The sequence below is a fragment of the Neoarius graeffei genome, chromosome 24, assembly GCF_027579695.1.
Source record: "Neoarius graeffei isolate fNeoGra1 chromosome 24, fNeoGra1.pri, whole genome shotgun sequence".
In the NCBI taxonomy this organism is placed as follows: Eukaryota; Metazoa; Chordata; class Actinopteri; order Siluriformes; family Ariidae; genus Neoarius; species Neoarius graeffei.
Window position 1 is genome coordinate 2,914,040 of NC_083592.1, and position 20,438 is coordinate 2,934,477.

Here is a 20,438-nt window from a genome sequence, read left to right on the forward strand (position 1 = left end):
AGCCAGATGCCCCCTGTCAGATGACAACTACCGACCAGGGATGGTAAAAACATAACACACTGCTATGTTATGAAGATGGCAAGATGGCGGCGCGCGTGGTTGCAGCGGCTTACGGCTTTCCTTTTCAGTGATCTTTTTTTTGTTGTTTGTTTGTTTTTGTATTTCTTTCTTGCTTGTTTGTGCAACATCAGTTCTGCAAACATCCAGTATACCCGCCAGACACTTTTAGCCATCGGTGACCAACATCAGGTATCTGTTTCGAGCGACTTTCTCTTCACGCATAACATCCCAGATGACAAAGCGAGACCGCCGGGCTCTCCGTGGATTGTTATCGGGTCTAGGAGGCAGCGCAGATGGAGGAGGGAGAGGAAGCAGAAGCGGGGCTGCAGGTCCGGTGCTATGCTAAGGCTAAGAAAACAACCACACAAGCCACCTCTACCGAGCCTGTATCTCTCTAATGCCACATCCCTGGTGCATAAAATGGATGATCTGGAATTACAGCTCGCTGGAAATCACTATGTTCGGGACTGCTGTGTTTTAATTATCACGGAAACGTGCTTTCATCCGGAAATACCCGATGCTAGCTTGCAGCTAGCAGGCCGCACTCTGCTCCGCTGGGACAGAACTGAGAATTCTGGTAAGAGCAGAGGAGGGGGGCTCTGTATTTATGTGCATGATAATTGGTGTAACAACGGAACAATTATAGATAAACACTGTTCCCCAGACCTCGAGTACATGTCTGTAAGATGCCGGCCTTTTTTTCTACCGAGAGAGCTAACTGTGGTGATTGTCACAGCTGTGTATATTCCACCTGACACCAGTGTGAACACAGCGCTCTCTCTCCTGCTGAACACCATTAACAAACAGCAGCGGGCCCACCCTGACGGTGTTCACATAATCGCAGGAGACTTTAATAAGGCCAACTCGAAGACTGTACTGCCGAAGTTTTACCAACATGTTAAGTGTTCTACTAGAGGGGAGAACACTCTGGATCATGTTTACTCCAACATCAAGCACGCGTACAGAGCCATACCCCTCCCCCACCTCGGCCAGTCAGACCACCTTTCCCTCCTGCTCTCCCCAGCCTACACCCCCCCTCAGACGCAGAGCCAGGCCCACCACAAGGACTATCACAACCTGGCCTGACAACGCACTCTCCAAACTACAGGACTGCTTTAAACAGACAGAGTGGGACTTATTGATGGCTTGACTGTACGGCATCCATACGTATGAATGTGTACCACCACAGGGAACCCCACCATAAGTGCAAGGCAACGTCTCTCAAACACTTGAGCACTGGACAACAAAATTTTTATCTTTATTTCCAGACGATAGATGTTTTTGATCCAGTGATTATTTTTAATCTGCTTTTTAAAAAATAAGCCAAAGCCACAGAAGCCTTTGTCACATGTACACTCAACCACAGACTTAAGCACACAGTGAAATTCCTCCTCTGCATTTAAACCATTTGAAGCAGTGAACACACATATGTGCATGCGCACACACACACGCGCACACACACACACACACACACACACACACACACACACACACACACGTGAGCAATGATCACACACACATACGCAGAGCAGTGGGCAGCTATGGTACAGCACCCAGGGAGCAGTTGTGGGTTAGGTGTCTTGCTCAAGACAGGATATTAGAGGGAATACAATACTCACAGTCCAGAAACACAAACAGGGTCAAAACCAGAAAAGTGATTTTAAAAAATATAAGGCTTTCACAACGTCTGTGTGTAACTGAGAGTCCTGATATCTGTGTCTGCACTGTGATTGAGCTCTAATCAGGAACAGGTGCATAGGGATTAGAACTAATGGTGCTGCACATGCTTTGCAGTCTGTGTCTGCTTGCTCCAAGGTCCAAAACACGTGGATATGACAGATGAAACCAGACAGCTGTTTGATGCATGGAGTGTGATATTGGACAGTAACTCTACAGTAGTGATGTAAAGTGAAAGCATTGGTTCACTGCTGTCCCCCAGGCACCTAGCAGAGTCACACCATAATAAATGTGCTGGTGTTTCTGGCGTATGGCATGTGGTGTCAAAGAAAGGAATAAATATGTATCGTAACTGTGATGTGTATCTTATTATTGGTCTCACTGTCACAAGACAATGCAGTGATTTATTGAGGTGAAAAACACAACACGACATAATTCGATGGTTCATTCATGGTGCTGTAATATTATTCTATTCAGGGGGATTTTGTGCCCTTGCAAATTTTTTGCTCATAAACTCATCAGGAGCTCAGCTTTTAGGCACTGACTGGAAAAAAAAAAAATTATATATATATATAAATATATAAAAAATATGGGCGGCACGGTGGTGTAGTGGTTAGCGCTGTCGCCTCACAGCAAGAAGGTCCCGGGTTCGAGCCCCATGGCCGGCGAGGGCCTTTCTGTGCAGAGTTTGCATGTTCTCCCCGTGTCCGTGTGGGTTTCCTCCGGGTGCTCCGGTTTCCCCCACAGTCCAAAGACATGCAGGTTAGGTTAACTGGTGACTCTAAATTGAGCGTAGGTGTGACTGTGAGTGTGAATGGTTGTCTGTGTCTATGTGTCAGCCCTGTGATGACCTGGCGACTTGTCCAGGGTGTACCCCGCCTTTCGCCCGTAGTCAGCTGGGATAGGCTCCAGCTTGCCTGCGACCCTGTAGAAGGATAAAGCGGCTAGAGATAATGAGATGAGATTTTTTATATATATATATATATATATATATATATATATATATATATATATATATATATATATATAGTGGTGCTTGAAAGTTTGTGAACCCTTTAGAATTGTCTATATTTCTGCATAAATATGATATAAAACATCATCAGATTTTCACATAAGTCCTAAAAGTAGATAAAGAGAACCCAGTTAAACAAATGAGACAAAAATATTACACTTGGTCATTTATTTATTGAGGAAAATGATCCAATATTACATGTCTGTGAGTGGCAAAAGTATGTGAACTTTTGCTTTCAGTATCTGGTGTGACCCCCTTGTGCAGCAATAACTGCAACTAAACGTTTGCGGTAACTGTTGATCAGTCCTGCACACCGGCTTGGAGGAATTTTAGCCCATTCCTCCATACAGAACAGCTTCAACTGTGGGATGTTGGTGGGTTTCCTCACATGAACTGCTCACTTCAGGTCCTTCCACAACATTTCGATTGGATGAAGGTCAGGACTTTGACTTGGCCATTCCAAAACTTTAACTTTATTCTTCTTTAACCATTCTTTGGTAGAACAACTTGTGTGCTTAGGGTCGTTGTCTTGCTGCATGACCCACCTTCTCTTGAGATTCAGTTCACGGACAGATGTCCTGACATTTTCCTTTAGAATTCACTGGTATAATTCAGAATTCATTGTTCCATCAATGATGGCAAGCCATCCTGGCCCAGTTGCAGCAAAACAGGCCCAAACCATGATACTACCACCACCATGTTTCACAGATGGGATAAGGTTCTTATGCTGGAATGCAGTGTCTTCCTTTCTCCAAACATAACGCTTCTCATTTAAACCAAAAAGTTCTATTTTGGCCTCATGCATCCACAAAACATTTTTCCAATAGCCTTCTGGCTTGTCCACATGATCTTTAGCAAAATGCAAATGAAAACCCAGTTAAACAAATGTTCTTTTTGGAGAGGAGTGGCTTTCTCCTTGCAACCCTGCCATGCACACCATTGTTGTTCAGTGTTCTCCTGATGGTGGACTCGTGAACATTAGCCAATGTGAGAGAGGCCTTCAGTTGCTTAGAAGTTACCCTGGGGTCCTTTGTGACCTCGCCGACGATTACATGCCTTGCTCTTGGAGTGATCTTTGTTGGTCAACCACTCCTGAGGAGGGTAACAATGGTCTTGAATTTCCTCCATTTGTACACAGTCTGTCTGACTGTGGATTGGTGGAGTCCAAACTCTTTAGAGATGGTTTTGTAACCTTTTCCAGCATGATGAGCATCAACAACACTTTTTCTGAGGTCCTCAGAAATCTCCTTTGTTCGTGCCATGATACACTTCCACAAACATGCGTTGTGAAGATCAGACTTTGATAGATCCCTGTTCTTTAAATAAAACAGGGTGCCCACTCACACCTGATTGTCAGCCCACTGATTGAAAACACCTGACTCTAATTTCACCTTCAAATTAACTGCTAATCCTAGAGGTTCACATACTTTTGCCACTCACAGATATGTAATATTGGATCATTTTCCTCAATAAATAAATTACTAAGTAAAATATTTTTGCCTCATTTGTTTAACTGGGTTCTCTTTATCTACTTTTAGGACTTGTGTGAAAATCTGATGATGTTTTAGGTCATATTTATGCAGAAATATAGAAAATTTTAAAGGGTTCACAAACTTTCAAGTACCACTGTATGTGTATATATACACACACACACACACACACACACACACACAGCAGGATGGCACGGTGGTGTAGTGGTTAGCACTGTCGCCTCACAGCAAGAAGGTCCTGGCTTCGAGCCCAGTAGCCAGCGAGGGCCTTTCTATGTGAAGTTTGCATCTTCTCCCTGTGTCTGTGTGGGTTTCCTCTGGGTGCTCTAGTTTCCCCCACAGTCCAGAGATATGCAGGTTAGGATAATTGGGGGCTCTAAAATTGACTGTAGGTGTGAATGTGAGTGTGAATGGTTGTTTGTCTCTGTGTCAGCCCTGTGATAACCTTGGAGACTTGTCCAGGGTGTACCCCACCTCTCACTCATAGTCAGCTGGGATAGGCTCCAGCTTGCCTGTGACCCTGTAGAACAGGATAAGCGGCTACAGATAATGGATGGATGGATGGATGGATATACACACAGCAGGGAAAATAAGTATTGAATGCATCAACTTTTTTCTCAGTAAATATATTTCTGATGGGGCTATTGACATGAAATTTTTCGCCAGATGTCAAGAACAACCCAAGTAATTCATATATACAAAGAAATCAAAACATATGTCCATAAATTAAGTGCAATAAAGTGGAATGACACAGGGAATAAGTATTGAGCAGATGAAGAAAAGAAGGTGCAAAAAGGCATAGAAAGCTAAGAAACCAGCTGAAATCTATCAGTATTTAGAAAGCAATTCTGCCCCCTATCAGTGCAAATTAATATCAGCTGGTTTAGTCCTAATTGATGGCCTATAAAAAGGTTTCTCATTACCAAGGTGTCACACGATGCATCTCACGATGGATAAAAGCAAAGAGCTCTCTCAAGACCTTCACAAACCTTATTGTTGCACAACATACTGATGGCATTGGTTATAGACGTGCAGTATTTCTAAACTTCTGAATGTTCCAGTGAGCACCGTTGAGGCCGTTATCTGGAAGTGGAAAGAACATAATTTCACCATAAACTGGCCACGACCAGGTGCTCCTCACAAAATTTCTGACAGAGGAGTCAAAATAATAATCAAAAGAGTTGTCCAAGAGCCAAGGAGCACTCGTGGAGAGCTTCAGAAAGACCTGGAATTAGCAGGTACAGTTATTCCAAAGAACACAATAAGTAATGCACTCAACCGCCATGGCCTCTATGCACGCTCACCCCACAAGACTCCATTGCTGAAGAAAAAGCATGTTGAAGCCCATTTAAAGTTTGCTGCACAACATTTGGACAAGCCTATGAAATAGTGGGAGAATATAGTCTGATCAGATGAGACCAAGATTGAAGTCTTTGGATGGCATAGCACACACCATGTTTGGAGGAGAAATGGCACTGCACATCAATCCAAAAACACCATACCAACAGTGATGTTTGGAGGTGGGAACATCATGGTGTTGGGGCTGTTTTTCAGCACATGGTACTGGCAGACTTCATATAATTGAAGGAAGGATGAATGGAAAAATGTACCAAGACATTTTTGATAAGAATCTGCTGCCATCTACCAGGATGCTGAAGATGAAATGAGGGTGGACATTTCAGCAAGACAATGATCCCAAACACACAGCCAAGGAAACTCAATTGGTTTCAGAGAAAGAAAACAAAGCTGCTAGAACGGCCCAGTCAATCACCCGACTTGAATCCAATTGAAAGTCTATGGAAAGAACTGAAGAACAGAGTTCATAGAAGAGGCCCCTGGAACCTTTAAGATTTGAAGACATTTTGTGTGGAAGAATGAGCCAAAATCACACCTGAGTAATGTATGTGACTAGTTTCTCCATACAGGAGGCGTCTTGAAGCTGTCATTACCAACAAAGGCTTTTCTACAACATATTAAATACATTTCAGTAAGTTCAATACTTATTCCCTGTGTCATTCCACTTTATTACACTTAACTTATGGACATGTATGTTTTGATTTCTTTGTATGTGTGAATTATTTAGGTTGTTACCGACATCTGGTGAAAATTTCATGTCAATAGCCCCATCAGAAATATATTTACTGAGAAAAATGTTGACGCGTTCAATACTTATTTTCCCCGCTGTATATTCGGGTACATTCAATTTTAATCATTTTCACTATACTAACATACTACACTAGCATAGTTCAAAAATAGTAATGGACAAATTTCCCTGTCTACCTATATCCGCTAAAGAAATTAGCATTGTCTCAAACTGCATATTTACGTACTATTCCAGACCATTATTGAGTACAGGGGCAACAAAAGACTGAAAAAGTTGTGTAATCTTAAAAATAAAACAAACAAAAATAAACCCTAATTTGCTTAATTGTCAACAGGTCAGTAAGATGATTGGGTATAAAAAGAGCATCCCAGAGAGGCGGAGTCTCTCAGAAGTAAAGATGGGGAGGGGTTCACTGCTCTGTGAAAGACTGCGTGGGCAAACAGTGCAACAATTTAAGAATAACGTTCCTCAATGTAAAACTGCACAGAATTTGAGGATCACATCATCTATGGTCCATAATATCATTAAAAGATTCAGAGAATCTGTAGAAATCTCTGTCTGCAAGAGACAAGGCTGAAAACTGACATTGGATGCCTGTGATCTTCAGGCCCTCAGGAGACACTGCATTAAAAGCAGACACGTGTCTGTAGTGGAAATCACTGTATGGGCTCAGGAACACTTCAGAAAACCATCGTCTGTGAAAACACTTCATTACTGCATCCACAAATGCAAGTTAAAACCAGATATAAACAATATCCAGAAACACTGCCCCCTTCTCTGGGTCCGAGCTCTTTTACAATGGACTGAGGCAAAGTGGAAAACTGTCCCAAGGTCTGACAAATCAAAAGAATTTCTACTTTTTAGAAATCATGGACACCACGTCCTCCAGGCTAAAGAGGAGAGGGACCATCCGGCTTGTTATCAGTGTACAGTTCAAACCTCAGTGTCTGTGATGGTATGAGGGGGCGTTAGTGCACATGACATGGGTAGCTTGTACATCTGGGAAGGCATCATTAATGCTGAATGATATAAACACGTTTCAGAGCAATATGCTGCCATCCAGACAAAATCTTTTTCAGGAAAGGCCTTCCTTCTTTCAGCAAGAACATGCCAAACTGCTTTCTGCACGTATTAAAACTGCATAGCTCTGTAGTAAAAGATTCCGGGTGCTAAACCGGCCTGCTGCAGTCCAGACCTGTCTCCCATTTAAAACATTTAGCACATTATGAAGCGCAAAATACAACAAAGGAGACCCCGAACTGTTGAGCAACTGAAATCGTATATCAGGCAAGAATGGGACAACATTTCACTTTCAAAACTACAGCAATTGGTCTCCTCAGTTCCCAAACGTTTACAGAGTGTTGGTAAAAGTAGAGATGATGCAATACAGTGGTAAACACACTCCTGTCCCAACTTTTCTGAAACATTTTGCTGGTATCAAATTCAAAATGAGCATATATTTTTCAAAAAACAATAAAATTTCTCAGTTTCGGCATATGTTGCTTTGTATTATTTTCAGTGAAATAGAAATAGGGCTTCCATGATTTGCAAATCATCGTATTCTGTTTTTTTCTTTACATTTTACACAGTCTCCTAAATTAATGGAATTGGGGTTGTACATTGAACAAATACATATGATACATAAAAGTTTTAAATGTTACAGTAGTCCTATATTATATATGGAATTTGAAAAAAATGTACGGTGGTCAATGCTTAAAGTGACAGAAAATTCATAAGGTCCATTTAGGACCATTTGCCCCAAACATTTAGGAACTGCTGATGTAGTACCAAAATGGTGATATGATATAAGATATACTAACTGTGTTTTGAGTCAGCACTCCTCCAAAAGATATATTAAACTGCAATCTGCTTTACTTGTGGATGTAAAGCACAAGAATACTTTATAAAAGTTTTCAATCTTATCTGTGATGGGCCAGTGCATCTGCAGGTTTTCATGTAAACCAGGAGTGTCAAACTCAAATTATACCCAGCATTTTATTTTCTTTTTTAAATTATTTAACATATTCCTGATCTTCTCAGGCTGCTGTGATTCTGCTGTGAATTCTAGAGATTGTGAAATGTTGAGCAGTAGTATACTACAGGCTGTTTCATTATTATTCATACTATTATTCACATGAAATGAGGCTGTGAGCTAGAGACTGACCAGTCTGATGGGGTCTTGTGTCTGATGTGGTGTAAACAAAGCAGAAACCACACTTGATAGTTGATTAAAGACCAAAACCTACCAGTTATACCGATGGAATCAAATATGGCTACTGATTGGTTGGAAAGAAAACCTGCAGTAACACTGGTCCTTTGTGGGTTTACATCTGGACATCCTTGGCATAGACAGATGCATATATTATTCTAACTCAGTCAATACTTACATGAAAATTGTTGAAGGCCTGCCATTTTTTCAACTGTGACAGGAGTTCATCTGGAGTAATGTTGAGTTCCAATAAGGACCGAAAGTGTTCTAGATTAGCCATGTCTAACACATTAGCTCTGAATGCTTTGTGTTTGTTTATCACCAAAAAGTGGGTCTTGATCATTTCATCAAAGTCCCTTAGTAAGAAACAAATGATTTAATTGTTAAAAAAATACAATGTCCATTACCTGAGTCAACAAATAAAAAAAATAAGCACATAAATAAGTACCTGGTTTATTAGAATGTACTTATTTCAGGCCAAATCTCTAAATGGAGGCCATCCCATTGTCCCAAGGAAAGTAAAAATAAGATCTAGGACAATGTTAAATCTGTTTTGAGGCCCTTTCAGGACAATAGTCTGTCTGCTGCCATCCTCTCGCATAAGTAAATTCATTTTTGTAGATTTAAGGGAGAAGCCTTACCTGGGTGATATTTGTAGCATATTATGCTGTCTGCGTACAACCAGCTGAACAGATTCTGGAGATACTGCATAAAATAGAGCCATAAACCAAACAGCTGCATTTGGTGATTTGTTGCAGGTCCGGTTGAACATATAATGCACAGCTTCAGACAATTCGCTGGAGGGGAAAGGAAGATTATTTTAATGACACATTGGCAATCATATACAAAACTGTGGCCAGTTCAAGTTGTTTTTCATACTACATTTTTGTCACCAGGCCTACTTGCTTACTTACCTCTAATTATGTAGCTTGTTTGAAAATGTCAAGTTATAGATCCTACCTACAGTGAATTAGTTATTAATTAGGAGAAATAAACCACTTCCAAATTCACAAAACTGAACTGTATGTCAGAATTGCACATCACTGGCACCATATGTACTTGGCCTGGTCGATTCACTTTTTTTTTAACAATGCATTTAAAAATATTTACATCAGAGCATGGCTGAATTCTGGATTGTGATTGGCCAGAAGGCGTTGATTAATTTTCTATGACAGCAGTTCTGACAGTAGTGTAGCTGCGGGATCAGGACACTTCATCCAATGACCATTTCATCCAATGCTATTTTGTCCAATAGTTGAGGCATTTTGTCCAAAGCCTTTTTCATATGCACTATCAATTATTTTATATGTGGTGACAATATGTGCAACAAGATCGAGATATAAACAAACCATAATTCACTTAAGGGAGTGCATTAAACACGTTTATGATTGCATCTCCCCATAATAAATGGAAATAAGCAAATTTTGTAAAGCAAACAAGTGCCATAGTACAAGCACTTTGACACACAAGAGCGGTGTAAGGGGTGTAAACAAGCGACTTCTACCATTACAGGCTGCTCTCTGAGCTTTGAGTCCAGTGAAGCCATTTAATTCATCATATAGCCAGTCTTAATAAGGCACGCGCGCGCAGTCCAGAGCGCACCCAAGAGTCCTGTGCGAGGAAGGAGTTTTTGTCGAATATTTCTTGGATTTTACATGAATACTAGGTAGGAACCCATTGTTTTGAACACACTCACCAAGAAAGGCAAGTCTGGGGTGATCTTTACTCGCCATTAGACTTCACAACTCGCAATTGGCAAGTGGCAGGTGGTTAAACTACACGTTGCAAAAATGTGTTTTGCTTCGGTCAAATTCTGTTGAGAATTCCTCCTTTTTTTTAACAAACAAATACCTGAAATATAAAAATTATTGATCGTGCATATGAAAAAGTTTTTGGACAAAATGTCTCAACTATTGGACGAAGTGGCATTGGACGGAGTGCCCTGTATCTGTAGCTGCATATCACAAGTTTATATTAAATGTGCTCATTGTACTACGTTATCACTGCTATAGCAACCACTCTTTCACAGGGACTTGTACAGTGGAGGCTCCACATAAACTAAGGCTAATACTTCAGTGTCATGATAAAGGGCAATAGATGGATGGAAGTACAGGAAGAGCTTTATTGAAAGCATCAAAGTCCTTCCCGCGCCATGTGGTGCATCGGGTGGCGCCGATCTCCTTTTCCATAGCCCTCGGCCTCTCGCCTATTACATAGCTAGGGTTACAGTGGGGGGCATGTCCTCTGGTAACCACGAGAGTTTAACTCCCCACTCGCATTTGTATTGCAGCATGCCTTGCCAGATGGTAGTAGGTACCATTTTTATGATGGTCTTTGGTATGACCCGACCGTGAATAGAACTCACGATTTCCCGATCGAGAGGCAGACACGCTAACCACTAGGCCACTAGCCAGTTTATTGAAAGCATGCTGGCAAACAAATCTAAAACATCAGGCAAAAGCAGTGTGGAGAAACAGGCAAGGGTCATGTGAGGCACAGACAGTATATCCAAGGCAGAAATAAAACGTAGTCAGGAAAAAAAAAACAGAGTCAGAAACCAGAATATCAAAACAGTGATACAAAAGGCTTGGTAACGTCAGACACAAGGTAGAGAGTGTATACTTTGCAACATCTGCGTTTTACTGAGATTCCTTATATGTACATGCTGTGATTGTGCTAATCAGGAACAGGCGCATAGCAATTACTCCTAATGAGCTTCAGTGCTGTGCTGCGCACGCGTTACCATTGGCTCCAAGCGCCAATGCATGTGGACATGACAAATAGATTTTGAAAATACGCTGTTATTTAACAAAAAAATCTAATATGTCAGTCTTCAGTAAGAGGCTATTTTCTAATTTAATTTTTCTAAAGTAAGAAAGAGGCTGGTGAGGGAATCACTGTTTATGTTTGCTATATAATGTACATGAGAACAGGAACTAATTTGTTTTGCAGCCTTGAAAAGCATTTGCTTATGAATAAAGGACCCAATACTACATACACACAAACTGGTTTCAGGAAATAATTAAATTGCTTTAAATTGGGTTTTGGGTTTTTTTTTCCATTCTTTCCTTCCCTCAATTTTAAACCCTCGATTTCTGTTGACTTACTGAACAGCACTGATTTGTCACATTTATATTTAATTTATATTAAGGGTTTGGGTATAAACAGTGTTGGGCAAGTTACTTCAAAACTGTTTTGTGTTATTTATTACTTGTTACTGTCATTTTAAAGTAATTCATTACATTACAATATTACTGTATTTAAAATGTAAGGCGTTACACTACTATTGCATTACTTTTAAGTTACTCTCACCAAAATAACTGGAAGTATGGATTTTGCAATCTAAATGTAGCTCAAGACACTCAATAGCTCATCACACATCCAGTGGAAGGTGATGTGGTATCTGACTGAGCTCGGCTTATGGTTAAAAACAGTAGAATATAATAGCCACAGTGATGCTCATGGCACAATACAAGGAACAATCATCGCAAGAACAGACAAAAGGTCAAAGTCTGGCAAATTGTGATAGAAATACTGTAACTTTAGGCCTATTCATATTAATATTAATTGAACTGTATTGTATTGTAATGTCTAAAGATATGACAGGATACAAAATTAGCATTTCTATGCCTTTATTGTTTTCAAGTTTACAGCATTAAACATAGTTTATGCTTCATAAAAAAAAAAGATTAGCCCTAAGGGATATGACTCCATCATTTCAGAAATTTAACAAAAATGAACATATTATGGCAAATCGTAGCCTACAATAAAACTGGCCTGAAAAAACCCCACAAGCCTTTTAAATCACGGCTAGACAATGACTATTAGCTATATGAGGCTACCCAGTCACATTTCGAAAAACGGAATTAGAAATAACAAAATCAAAGTGCTTTTAATGATATTGAAGTGCTTAGGCCTATTAGCCCTCGAAGGAAAGGCAGCTCAATCACTTTAGTCTGACTTCCGACCAGAAAAAAAAACACTCAGTTATACAGGACAAAAATGTAAACAAACTGTCAGCATATCTTCAACAACATACTCCCCCACAGGTCTCCTAACCTCCTGAGGCTGAAGGAGCATCTCAGAGCGGGAGAACATTAATTTTGGCTGCTTTGTGATTTTATCGCCACTCTCATCCTCCGCTTGCTTCCTTGCTAACTTCATGTTACTATGGCACCTCTGGAAATGCTTAGTTAAATTACTGGTGGTATTTCGGGAAGTGGACAGTTCTTTAGGTTTAGCACACAAAGTGCATTTGACTACGATGTTCTTCACATCCTTATTTTTCACAAACTTAAAGTAATGGGCGTGTGCCCATCTGGAGAATGTGCTATCTGAAGTTAGATCAGCTGCAGGTTCACTCATCTCTCTCTTCTGTCTGACTAGCCTAAAGGAAAAGGAAGTGAAACGTTTTGCGTGGACGTTTTACCTCTGCTGATCTCGCGGTGATTTTGGCGAATTTGTATGAAGGAAAAAAAAAACCAACACTTCATTCCAGGTTAAAAATGCATTGTAACGTGCTTTACTGACATTTGTACTGAGTAAAATATTACCAAATTTTCTGTAATGCCTTTCATTACCACGTTACCGCAAAAAGCAATGCATTACAGTAATTCGTTACTTTTGTAACGCGTTCCTCCCAACACTGGGTATAAATGGGAATAAACAAGATTAGATAATATTGATCAGAGACAGAGAAAGACTAGAAGTAAACAGGAAACAAAACTAAGATTCAAGAGAGCTAAACTGGGCACACTCTCAGGGAGGGAGGGGTGGCACACACTCTCCCCTATCAATTACAGCAATATTAGTTAATCATGGGCATTTGTGAGCTCATGCACAAAACATGGTTGGTTAATGCTTTCCTCCAAGTGAGAGTACAAGACAAAGGCCAAAATCGAAGGTTCTGTAACAGTTTTAGGACATTTGGCATGTTACTGTACCTAAGAATGAGGAACTCTACTTGGCTTAGATCAGAATATCAACAGGATCACACTGTGGCTATCCATCCATTACCCATAACCACTTATCCTGTGCAGGGTCACAGGCAAGCTGGAGCCTATCCCAGCTGACTATGGGTGAGAGGTGGGGTACACCCTGGACAAGTCACCAGATCATCGCAGGGCTGACACAAAGAGACACACAAGCATTCACACTCACATTCACACCTACGGTCAATTTAGAGCCACCAATTAATCTAACCTGCATGTCTTTGGACTGTGGGGGAAACCGGAGCACCTGGAGGAAACCCACACAGACACGGGGACAACATGCAAACTCCACACAGAAAGGCTCCCATTGGCCACTGGGCTCAAACCCAGAACCTTCTTGGTGTGAGGCAACAGTGCAAACCACTACACCACCGTGCTGCCCCCACACTGGTTATTTTTTAAAATAATATCTTGAAATGGTTAAAAAGAACAATTAAGATCCACCACTTCATCAAACTGGCAGCATGGTGGTGTAGTGGTTAGCCCTAGACACACCAATGATGGACTGTTGAAATGTCATCAGTGGTGCCCCTATGGCCCTTGCTGGCTATGGGATGAAGAAGACGACTTTGTCAAACTGAAGGAAAAAAACCTGAACTCACCTTCTCACTGAGTCTTTGAGACTTGCCAGAGTGCCTTGCAGGTCGCCATTTCTTTCAATAATTTTAGAGAGCTTTTCAACTGTGCTTTTTTCAAGATTTACTTCAAGAAACATTTGAAGAAATGCTGCAGCAAGAACATACTGAACTGGAGTGTTATCTTTTGATGCCTTAATTGCACACTTAAATGCTTCGTCCAGTGTTCCCTTTAAATTGTCCTAAAAGAAAATTTCACATCAAGTTAAATAGTATTAAGTATGTAGTGAAAAGTGTTTTGAGTTGCTATTCAGATTCAAACTGAAAAAAAAAATTGCATGCTTGGAAATAGTGTTATGTTTCTCCAATAATAACTTAAGAACAATCCTTTTGAGTTAAACAATAGACATTCCATAATGATATACAATATACTGATTTTTAGGGAAAACCTGGAACTTGTTGTAGCAGTGGGGGCGTGGCCAGGTGTCAGTTTGTGAATGGAAGGTAGGACCAGGGAAGGTGATTGGCAAAGTCAGTACAACTGTTGTCAATTAATGTTGTGTGCATGTGTTTTTCAGTGATGACAGCGGATAGAAAAGATCTCTCCTGACCAGAGCACGTGTGTGTGTGTGTGTGTGTGTGTGTGTGAGAGAGAGAGAGCGAGCAAGCAAATGAGATTAGTAAAGCTGAAAAGCAAGCATGAAGTAGAAAATAATGTCTGTGTTAACATCATTTCTCGTCTGCTGCACTTCAGTCTTCCACCCACGTCAGTGACGTTACAGTGGTACCAAAACCCAGGATCTCCTCCCTCTCTCAGGGATTCCCTTGAGGATTTCCCATTAGAACAGATGTGAGATGAGACTCTGAGTCATGCTTTTGACCAAGTGAGAGTAATCAATGGTCAACTCTTCCAGCCAAATGCAACACCTTCCTTCCCGTAGTTCACAATTATTGAAGATAGGCTGTACCAAGTGATGCAAGACACTCAAACCAGCAAACAGATAACTCAATTGTTAATCTTAAAGAGCCGTAGGGAACTCGTATTCCACATGGCTCACTTTAATCCGATGGCCGGACATTTAGGTCAGGAGAAAACAGTAGAGTGAATAATAGCCCGGTTCTATTGGCCAGGGATTCATGGGGATGTCTGTTGGTGGTGTGTAGCATGCCGTGGATGCCAACTAGTAAATCCAGTGGCCACCCCAAAAGCACCTTTGCTCCCTCTCCCTCTAATTGAGAACCCCTTCTAGAGAATTGGCATGGACCTCATCAGGCTATTAGATTGGTCAGCATGGGGATATTGCTTTATTTTAGTTCTGGTGGACTATGCAATGCAATATCCGGAAGCGGTGCCTCTCTGTAATATTTCAGCAGGCAGTGTTGCAGAGGCACTCTTCCATGTTATCTCCCGAGTTGGGATTCCCAAAGAAATCCTGACTGACCAAGGCATTATGTTTGTCAGTTTGTGAACTGTATGGGTTATTGGGAATTAAATCCATCTGCACCGGTGTCTATCACCCACAAACAGATGGCTTAGAGGAACAATTCAATCAGCCACTCAAAAATTTAATTCGGAAATTTGTAAGTGAAGATGCACGTAATTGGGATAAATAGCTCGAGCCTCTGTTATTCCCAGTATGAGAGGTCCCACAGGCCTCCATAGGATTTTCCCCATTCGAATTGTTATATGGGCGTAAGCCTCATGGCATTTTGGATGTGCTGCAGGAAAACTGGGAGGAGGGACCGTCAACTAGTAAAAATTATGTTCCCCCCAGTATGTTCTCGACCTGCACACAAAGTTCCACACCCTCACTCATTTAACCCAGGAGAATTTATGCACCTTAGAGAGTTCATCCCAGGACATAAAGTACTCATATTATTGCCTACTTTGAGCTCCAAATTGATCACCAAGTGGCAAGGGCCCTTTGAGGTCACACGGCAAATTGGGGATGTCTACTATGAGGTGAGGAGAATGGATAGGGGCGGGGCACTACAAATATACCACCTCAGCCTGCTAAAACATTGGAACAAGGGGGTCCCCATGGCATTGGCAGTTTTGGAGAAGGGAGAGCTGGGGTCAGAGGTAAAAACAAAAGTAACCGCTCGAACCACTCCGGTGCCCTGTGGAGACCACCTCTCACCGGCCCAGCTCACAGAGGCTGCCAGGTTGCAAATGGAATTTTCCAGCATGTTCTCGCCCCTTCCTGGCCACACTCACCTCACAGAACACTACATTGAAATGCCCCCAGGGATGGTGGTACGTAGCCGGCCATACCGCTTGCCTGAACACAAAGTGGTGGTTTGGGATTAACTCAAGGCCATGCTCAAAATGGGCATAATCAAGGAGTCCCACAGTCACTGGAGCAGCCCAGTGGTCCTGGTCCCCAAGACTGATGGGTCGGTCCAGTTCTGTGTGGACTATAGAAAAGCCAACGTGGTGTCTAAACTCGATGCATACCCGCTCCAGCTCAATCGATTAGCCACTGCTCACTTTTATTCAACACTGGATTTGGCAAAGGGATATTGGCAGATCCCGTTGACTCCTCTATCTCAAGAGAAAATGGCCTTTTCCACACTGTTCAGCTTATACCAATTAGTCACGCTTCCTTTTGGGTTATTCGGGCCTCCCGCTATGTTCCAGTGGTTTATGGACAAGATCCCCTGCCCCATGCTGCCTATGCTGTGGCCTACCAAGACGACATTATTATATATAGCAATGATTGTCTGTGGCATCTAGAACACCTTAGGGGCCATCCTGGAGTTGCTGAAGTGTGTGGGTCTCATGGCTAACCTGAAAAAGTGTGTGATTGGGTGGGTGGAAGTATGGTATCTGGGTTTCCACTTGGGTCATGGACAGGTGCATCCCCAAATTGACAAGACTGCAGTGATTGCGGCCTGCCCGAGGCCCAAGACCAAAAAGGGGGTGAGACAGTTCCTGGGGCTGGCTGGCTACTATCACAGTTTCATACCTAACTATTCAGACATCACCACCCCACTGACTGATCTCACTAAAAAGGGAACATCAGATCCAGTCCAGTGGACGGAGCAGTGCCAACAGGCCTTCACAAAGATAAAAGCTGCACTGTGTGTGGGGCCACTTCTACACTCCCCTGACTTCTCTCTCCCTTTTATTTTACAGACAGATGTGTTACACAGAGAGTTGGAGGCTGTTTTGTCCCAGAAAGTGGAGAGCGAGGAACGTCCAGTGTTGTACATCAGTCGCAAGCTCTCAATGCGTGAAAGTAAGTACAGCACCATTGAGAAGGAATTCCTGGCCATCAAGTGGGCAGTACTCACCCTCCAGTACTACCTGCTGGGGCGCCATTTCATCCTCTGTTCAGACCATGCACCGCTTCAGTGGCTCCACCGCATGAAGGATGCCAATGCGCAGATCACCAGTTGGTATTTGGCTCTCCAGCCTTTTAAATTTGAGGTGGTCTACAGGCCGGGGGCGCAAATGATGGTGGTGGTGGACTTTCTGTCCCATCAGGGGGGAGTCCACTGCAGGCCGGACAACTCCCCAGCCTGAGCCAGGTGGTGGGGGTATGTGGCAGCAGGGGTGTGGCCAAGCATCAGTTTGTGAATGGAAGGCAGGGCCAGGGAAGGTGATTGGCAAAGTCAATACACCTGTTGTCAATTAGTGTGTGTGTGTGTGTGTGTGTGTGTGTGTGTGTGTGTTTTGCAGTGACAACGGAGGACAGAAAAGGAGGGAGAGAGTGAAGAGAGGGGCTCTCTCCCGACCGGGCACATGTGTGTCTGTGTGTGTGTGAGAGCAAGCGAATGAGATGAGTAAAACTGAAAAGCAAGCATGAAGTAGAAAATAACGTCTGTGTTAACATCATTTCCTGCCTGCCGCACTTCAGTCTTCCACCCACATCAGGAACATAGAATATTATATACTGGAGTTATTGTTATATTTCTGGAAGTCATTACATCTGTACTTACATGTGATATATGAAATTTTGTAGGCTCTGTTCCAGGGATGCAAACACGTCTAGTTTGGAGACACTGATGAAAAAAATTAACTTTAGTGTGCATCTCTGATAAATCATCATTTGTGCAAACCATCAATTGTGTGAATGTTGACTGAATGAATTCCCTTCGTCTTGTCTTAGTCTCTATAGTCTTGTTCCACCATCTAACTGGTTGCATGCATACATCATCAAACTGATGGAAGACTGCAAAATATGACAAAAAATGCAGAATATTTACATTTTTCACAAATACAAAACCATACCTATACATATATCTATAACAATGCATTCTGAACAAGAATAACTGTATTTATTATGTAAAACCTAAAGCTGTTTAATATAACATGCATACTCGATAATAAGGCTAAATTCAGAAAGACTTGTCAAGGAAGATGGGAGGGAGGGGTTCACTTTCAGGAAGCATATTGCTTGGCTGTAAGCACATGAACTATGAAATTAGGAGCCTAATTTACAGCTGACAAGCAAAGATTAATGTATGAAATGAGTAATTTTTTTAGGACGAGGATATAAGGACATACATACATACATACATACATACATACATACATACATACATACATACATACATATTAGTATAAATACAATTATTTTTTAAAAATAATCACCTGTGTATTTACAACCCCAATTCTGAAAAAGTTGGGACACTGTGTAAAATGTAAATAAAAACAGAATGCGATAATTTGCAAATCATGGAAACCTGATATTTCATTGAAAATAGTACAAAGACAACATATCACATGCTGAAACTGAGAAATTTTATTGTTTTTTTGAAAAATATATGCTCATTTTTAATTTGATGTCAGCACTGGTCTGGTCTTGGTCTTGACTCTGTCTCGCCCTGCCTTGGTCTTGACTTGTTCTCAACCCCTCAAAATCTTGGTCTTTTCTAAGTTTTGAAACACTTTGGTCTTGGGCATGTCGTGGTCTTGGTTTAGGTGGTCTTCACTACAACATTAACTTCAGGTAATATCATAGCACTCTGACGTTAGAAAGCTTAGTGCTTATCACCAATATAGACAAGCAGGAGGTGGACCCACTGTCCAATTTTTATAAAAAGGAGAACAGATATCAAAAGATATATTTTAACTGAAAAGGAATATATGCTCACCGTCCCCTTTATTAAGAACACTTGTACACCTGCACATTCATGCAGTTATCTAATCAGCCAATCATGTGGCAGCAGTGCAGTGTATAAAATCATGCAGGTACAGGTCAAGCACTTCAGTTAATGTTCACATCAAACATCAGAATGAACATCAGACCTCTGAGACTTTAATCATGGCATGGTTGTTGGTACCAGATTAGCTGGTTTGAGTATTCTAGAAACCGCTGATCTCCTAGGATTTTCATACACCACAGTTTCTAAACATTTCACAGGAAAACCAAAAACTCTCAGTGAGTGACAGTTCTGTGGGTGGTAACAAATGCCTTGTTGATAAGAGAGGTCAGAGGAAAATGGCCAGATTGGTTCAAGCTGCCAGGAAGGATATAGCAACTCATATAATCACTCTTTACAACCATCATGAGCAGAAAAGCATCTCAACATGTACAAAACATCGAACCTTGAGGTAGATGAGCTACAACAGAAGAAGACCACATCAGATTCCACTCCTGTCAGCCAAGAACAGGAATCTGAGGCTATTATGGGTACAGATTCACCCAAACTGGACAGCTGAAGATAAAAAAAAAATCACCTGGTCTTTTACCACTTGTGATTTTAGGCTATTTTTCCTTAATACTGCATGTGAAACCTACTTTCCCAAACTAGACTTAGGGCTTTTGGCCTGCATAAAATTGGTGTCAAACTATTCAGGAGACTTTAAACCTCAATAATTATCAAAAACATATTGAAATGTGTAAATAATATGGCCACCACATGCTAATCAATAGTGAAGTGAAGCCTAATCAAAACCTAATCAAACAGATCTAACTCATGATGGCTGGATGGATTTGCAACAAACTTGAAATGATTCTCAGAATATTCTTCCTGAATAACATCTACAATGTTTGGGTGCATTTGTGTGGTTGGAAACCTTTTTTGGGTCGAGATGGGAGTCACCATGTTGCAAAAACTGGAACCATGTTATACTTGTGTGTATTTGCGTCTTTGTGTTGTGATGTAGAGGGTTATCATGTGTAAAATTGGTATGCAGGGACTTCTTAGCACAGTGTCTTCCCACAAGCTAACTACATGTTGTGCTCATTTCCCATGGGTTGGGTGAACACTGATTGATTGGTTGAGAGGGGTGTCGGTTATATAGATGAAGTGGTTTGGTGAGATGTTGTGAGAGTTCTTCAGCAGCTTTAATCAAATTTAAGTTAATA

General features: G+C 41.5%; 1 protein-coding gene across 7 annotated transcripts in view; it reads right to left on the reverse strand.

Moving 5' to 3' along the window:
• Positions 1-20,438, reverse strand: part of LOC132872736 (E3 ubiquitin-protein ligase rnf213-alpha-like) — a 281,839-nt gene that overhangs the window by 200,199 nt on the left and 61,202 nt on the right. For all 7 annotated transcript variants that reach the window (XM_060907787.1, XM_060907788.1, XM_060907785.1 and 4 more), the window contains 4 exons: positions 18,064-18,296; positions 14,146-14,360; positions 9,194-9,349; positions 8,731-8,908 (listed from right to left, as the gene is read on the reverse strand). In XM_060907787.1, coding sequence (XP_060763770.1) covers positions 8,731-8,908; positions 9,194-9,349; positions 14,146-14,360; positions 18,064-18,296 — 782 coding nt within the window. The remainder of the gene's footprint in view (positions 1-8,730; positions 8,909-9,193; positions 9,350-14,145; positions 14,361-18,063; positions 18,297-20,438) is intronic.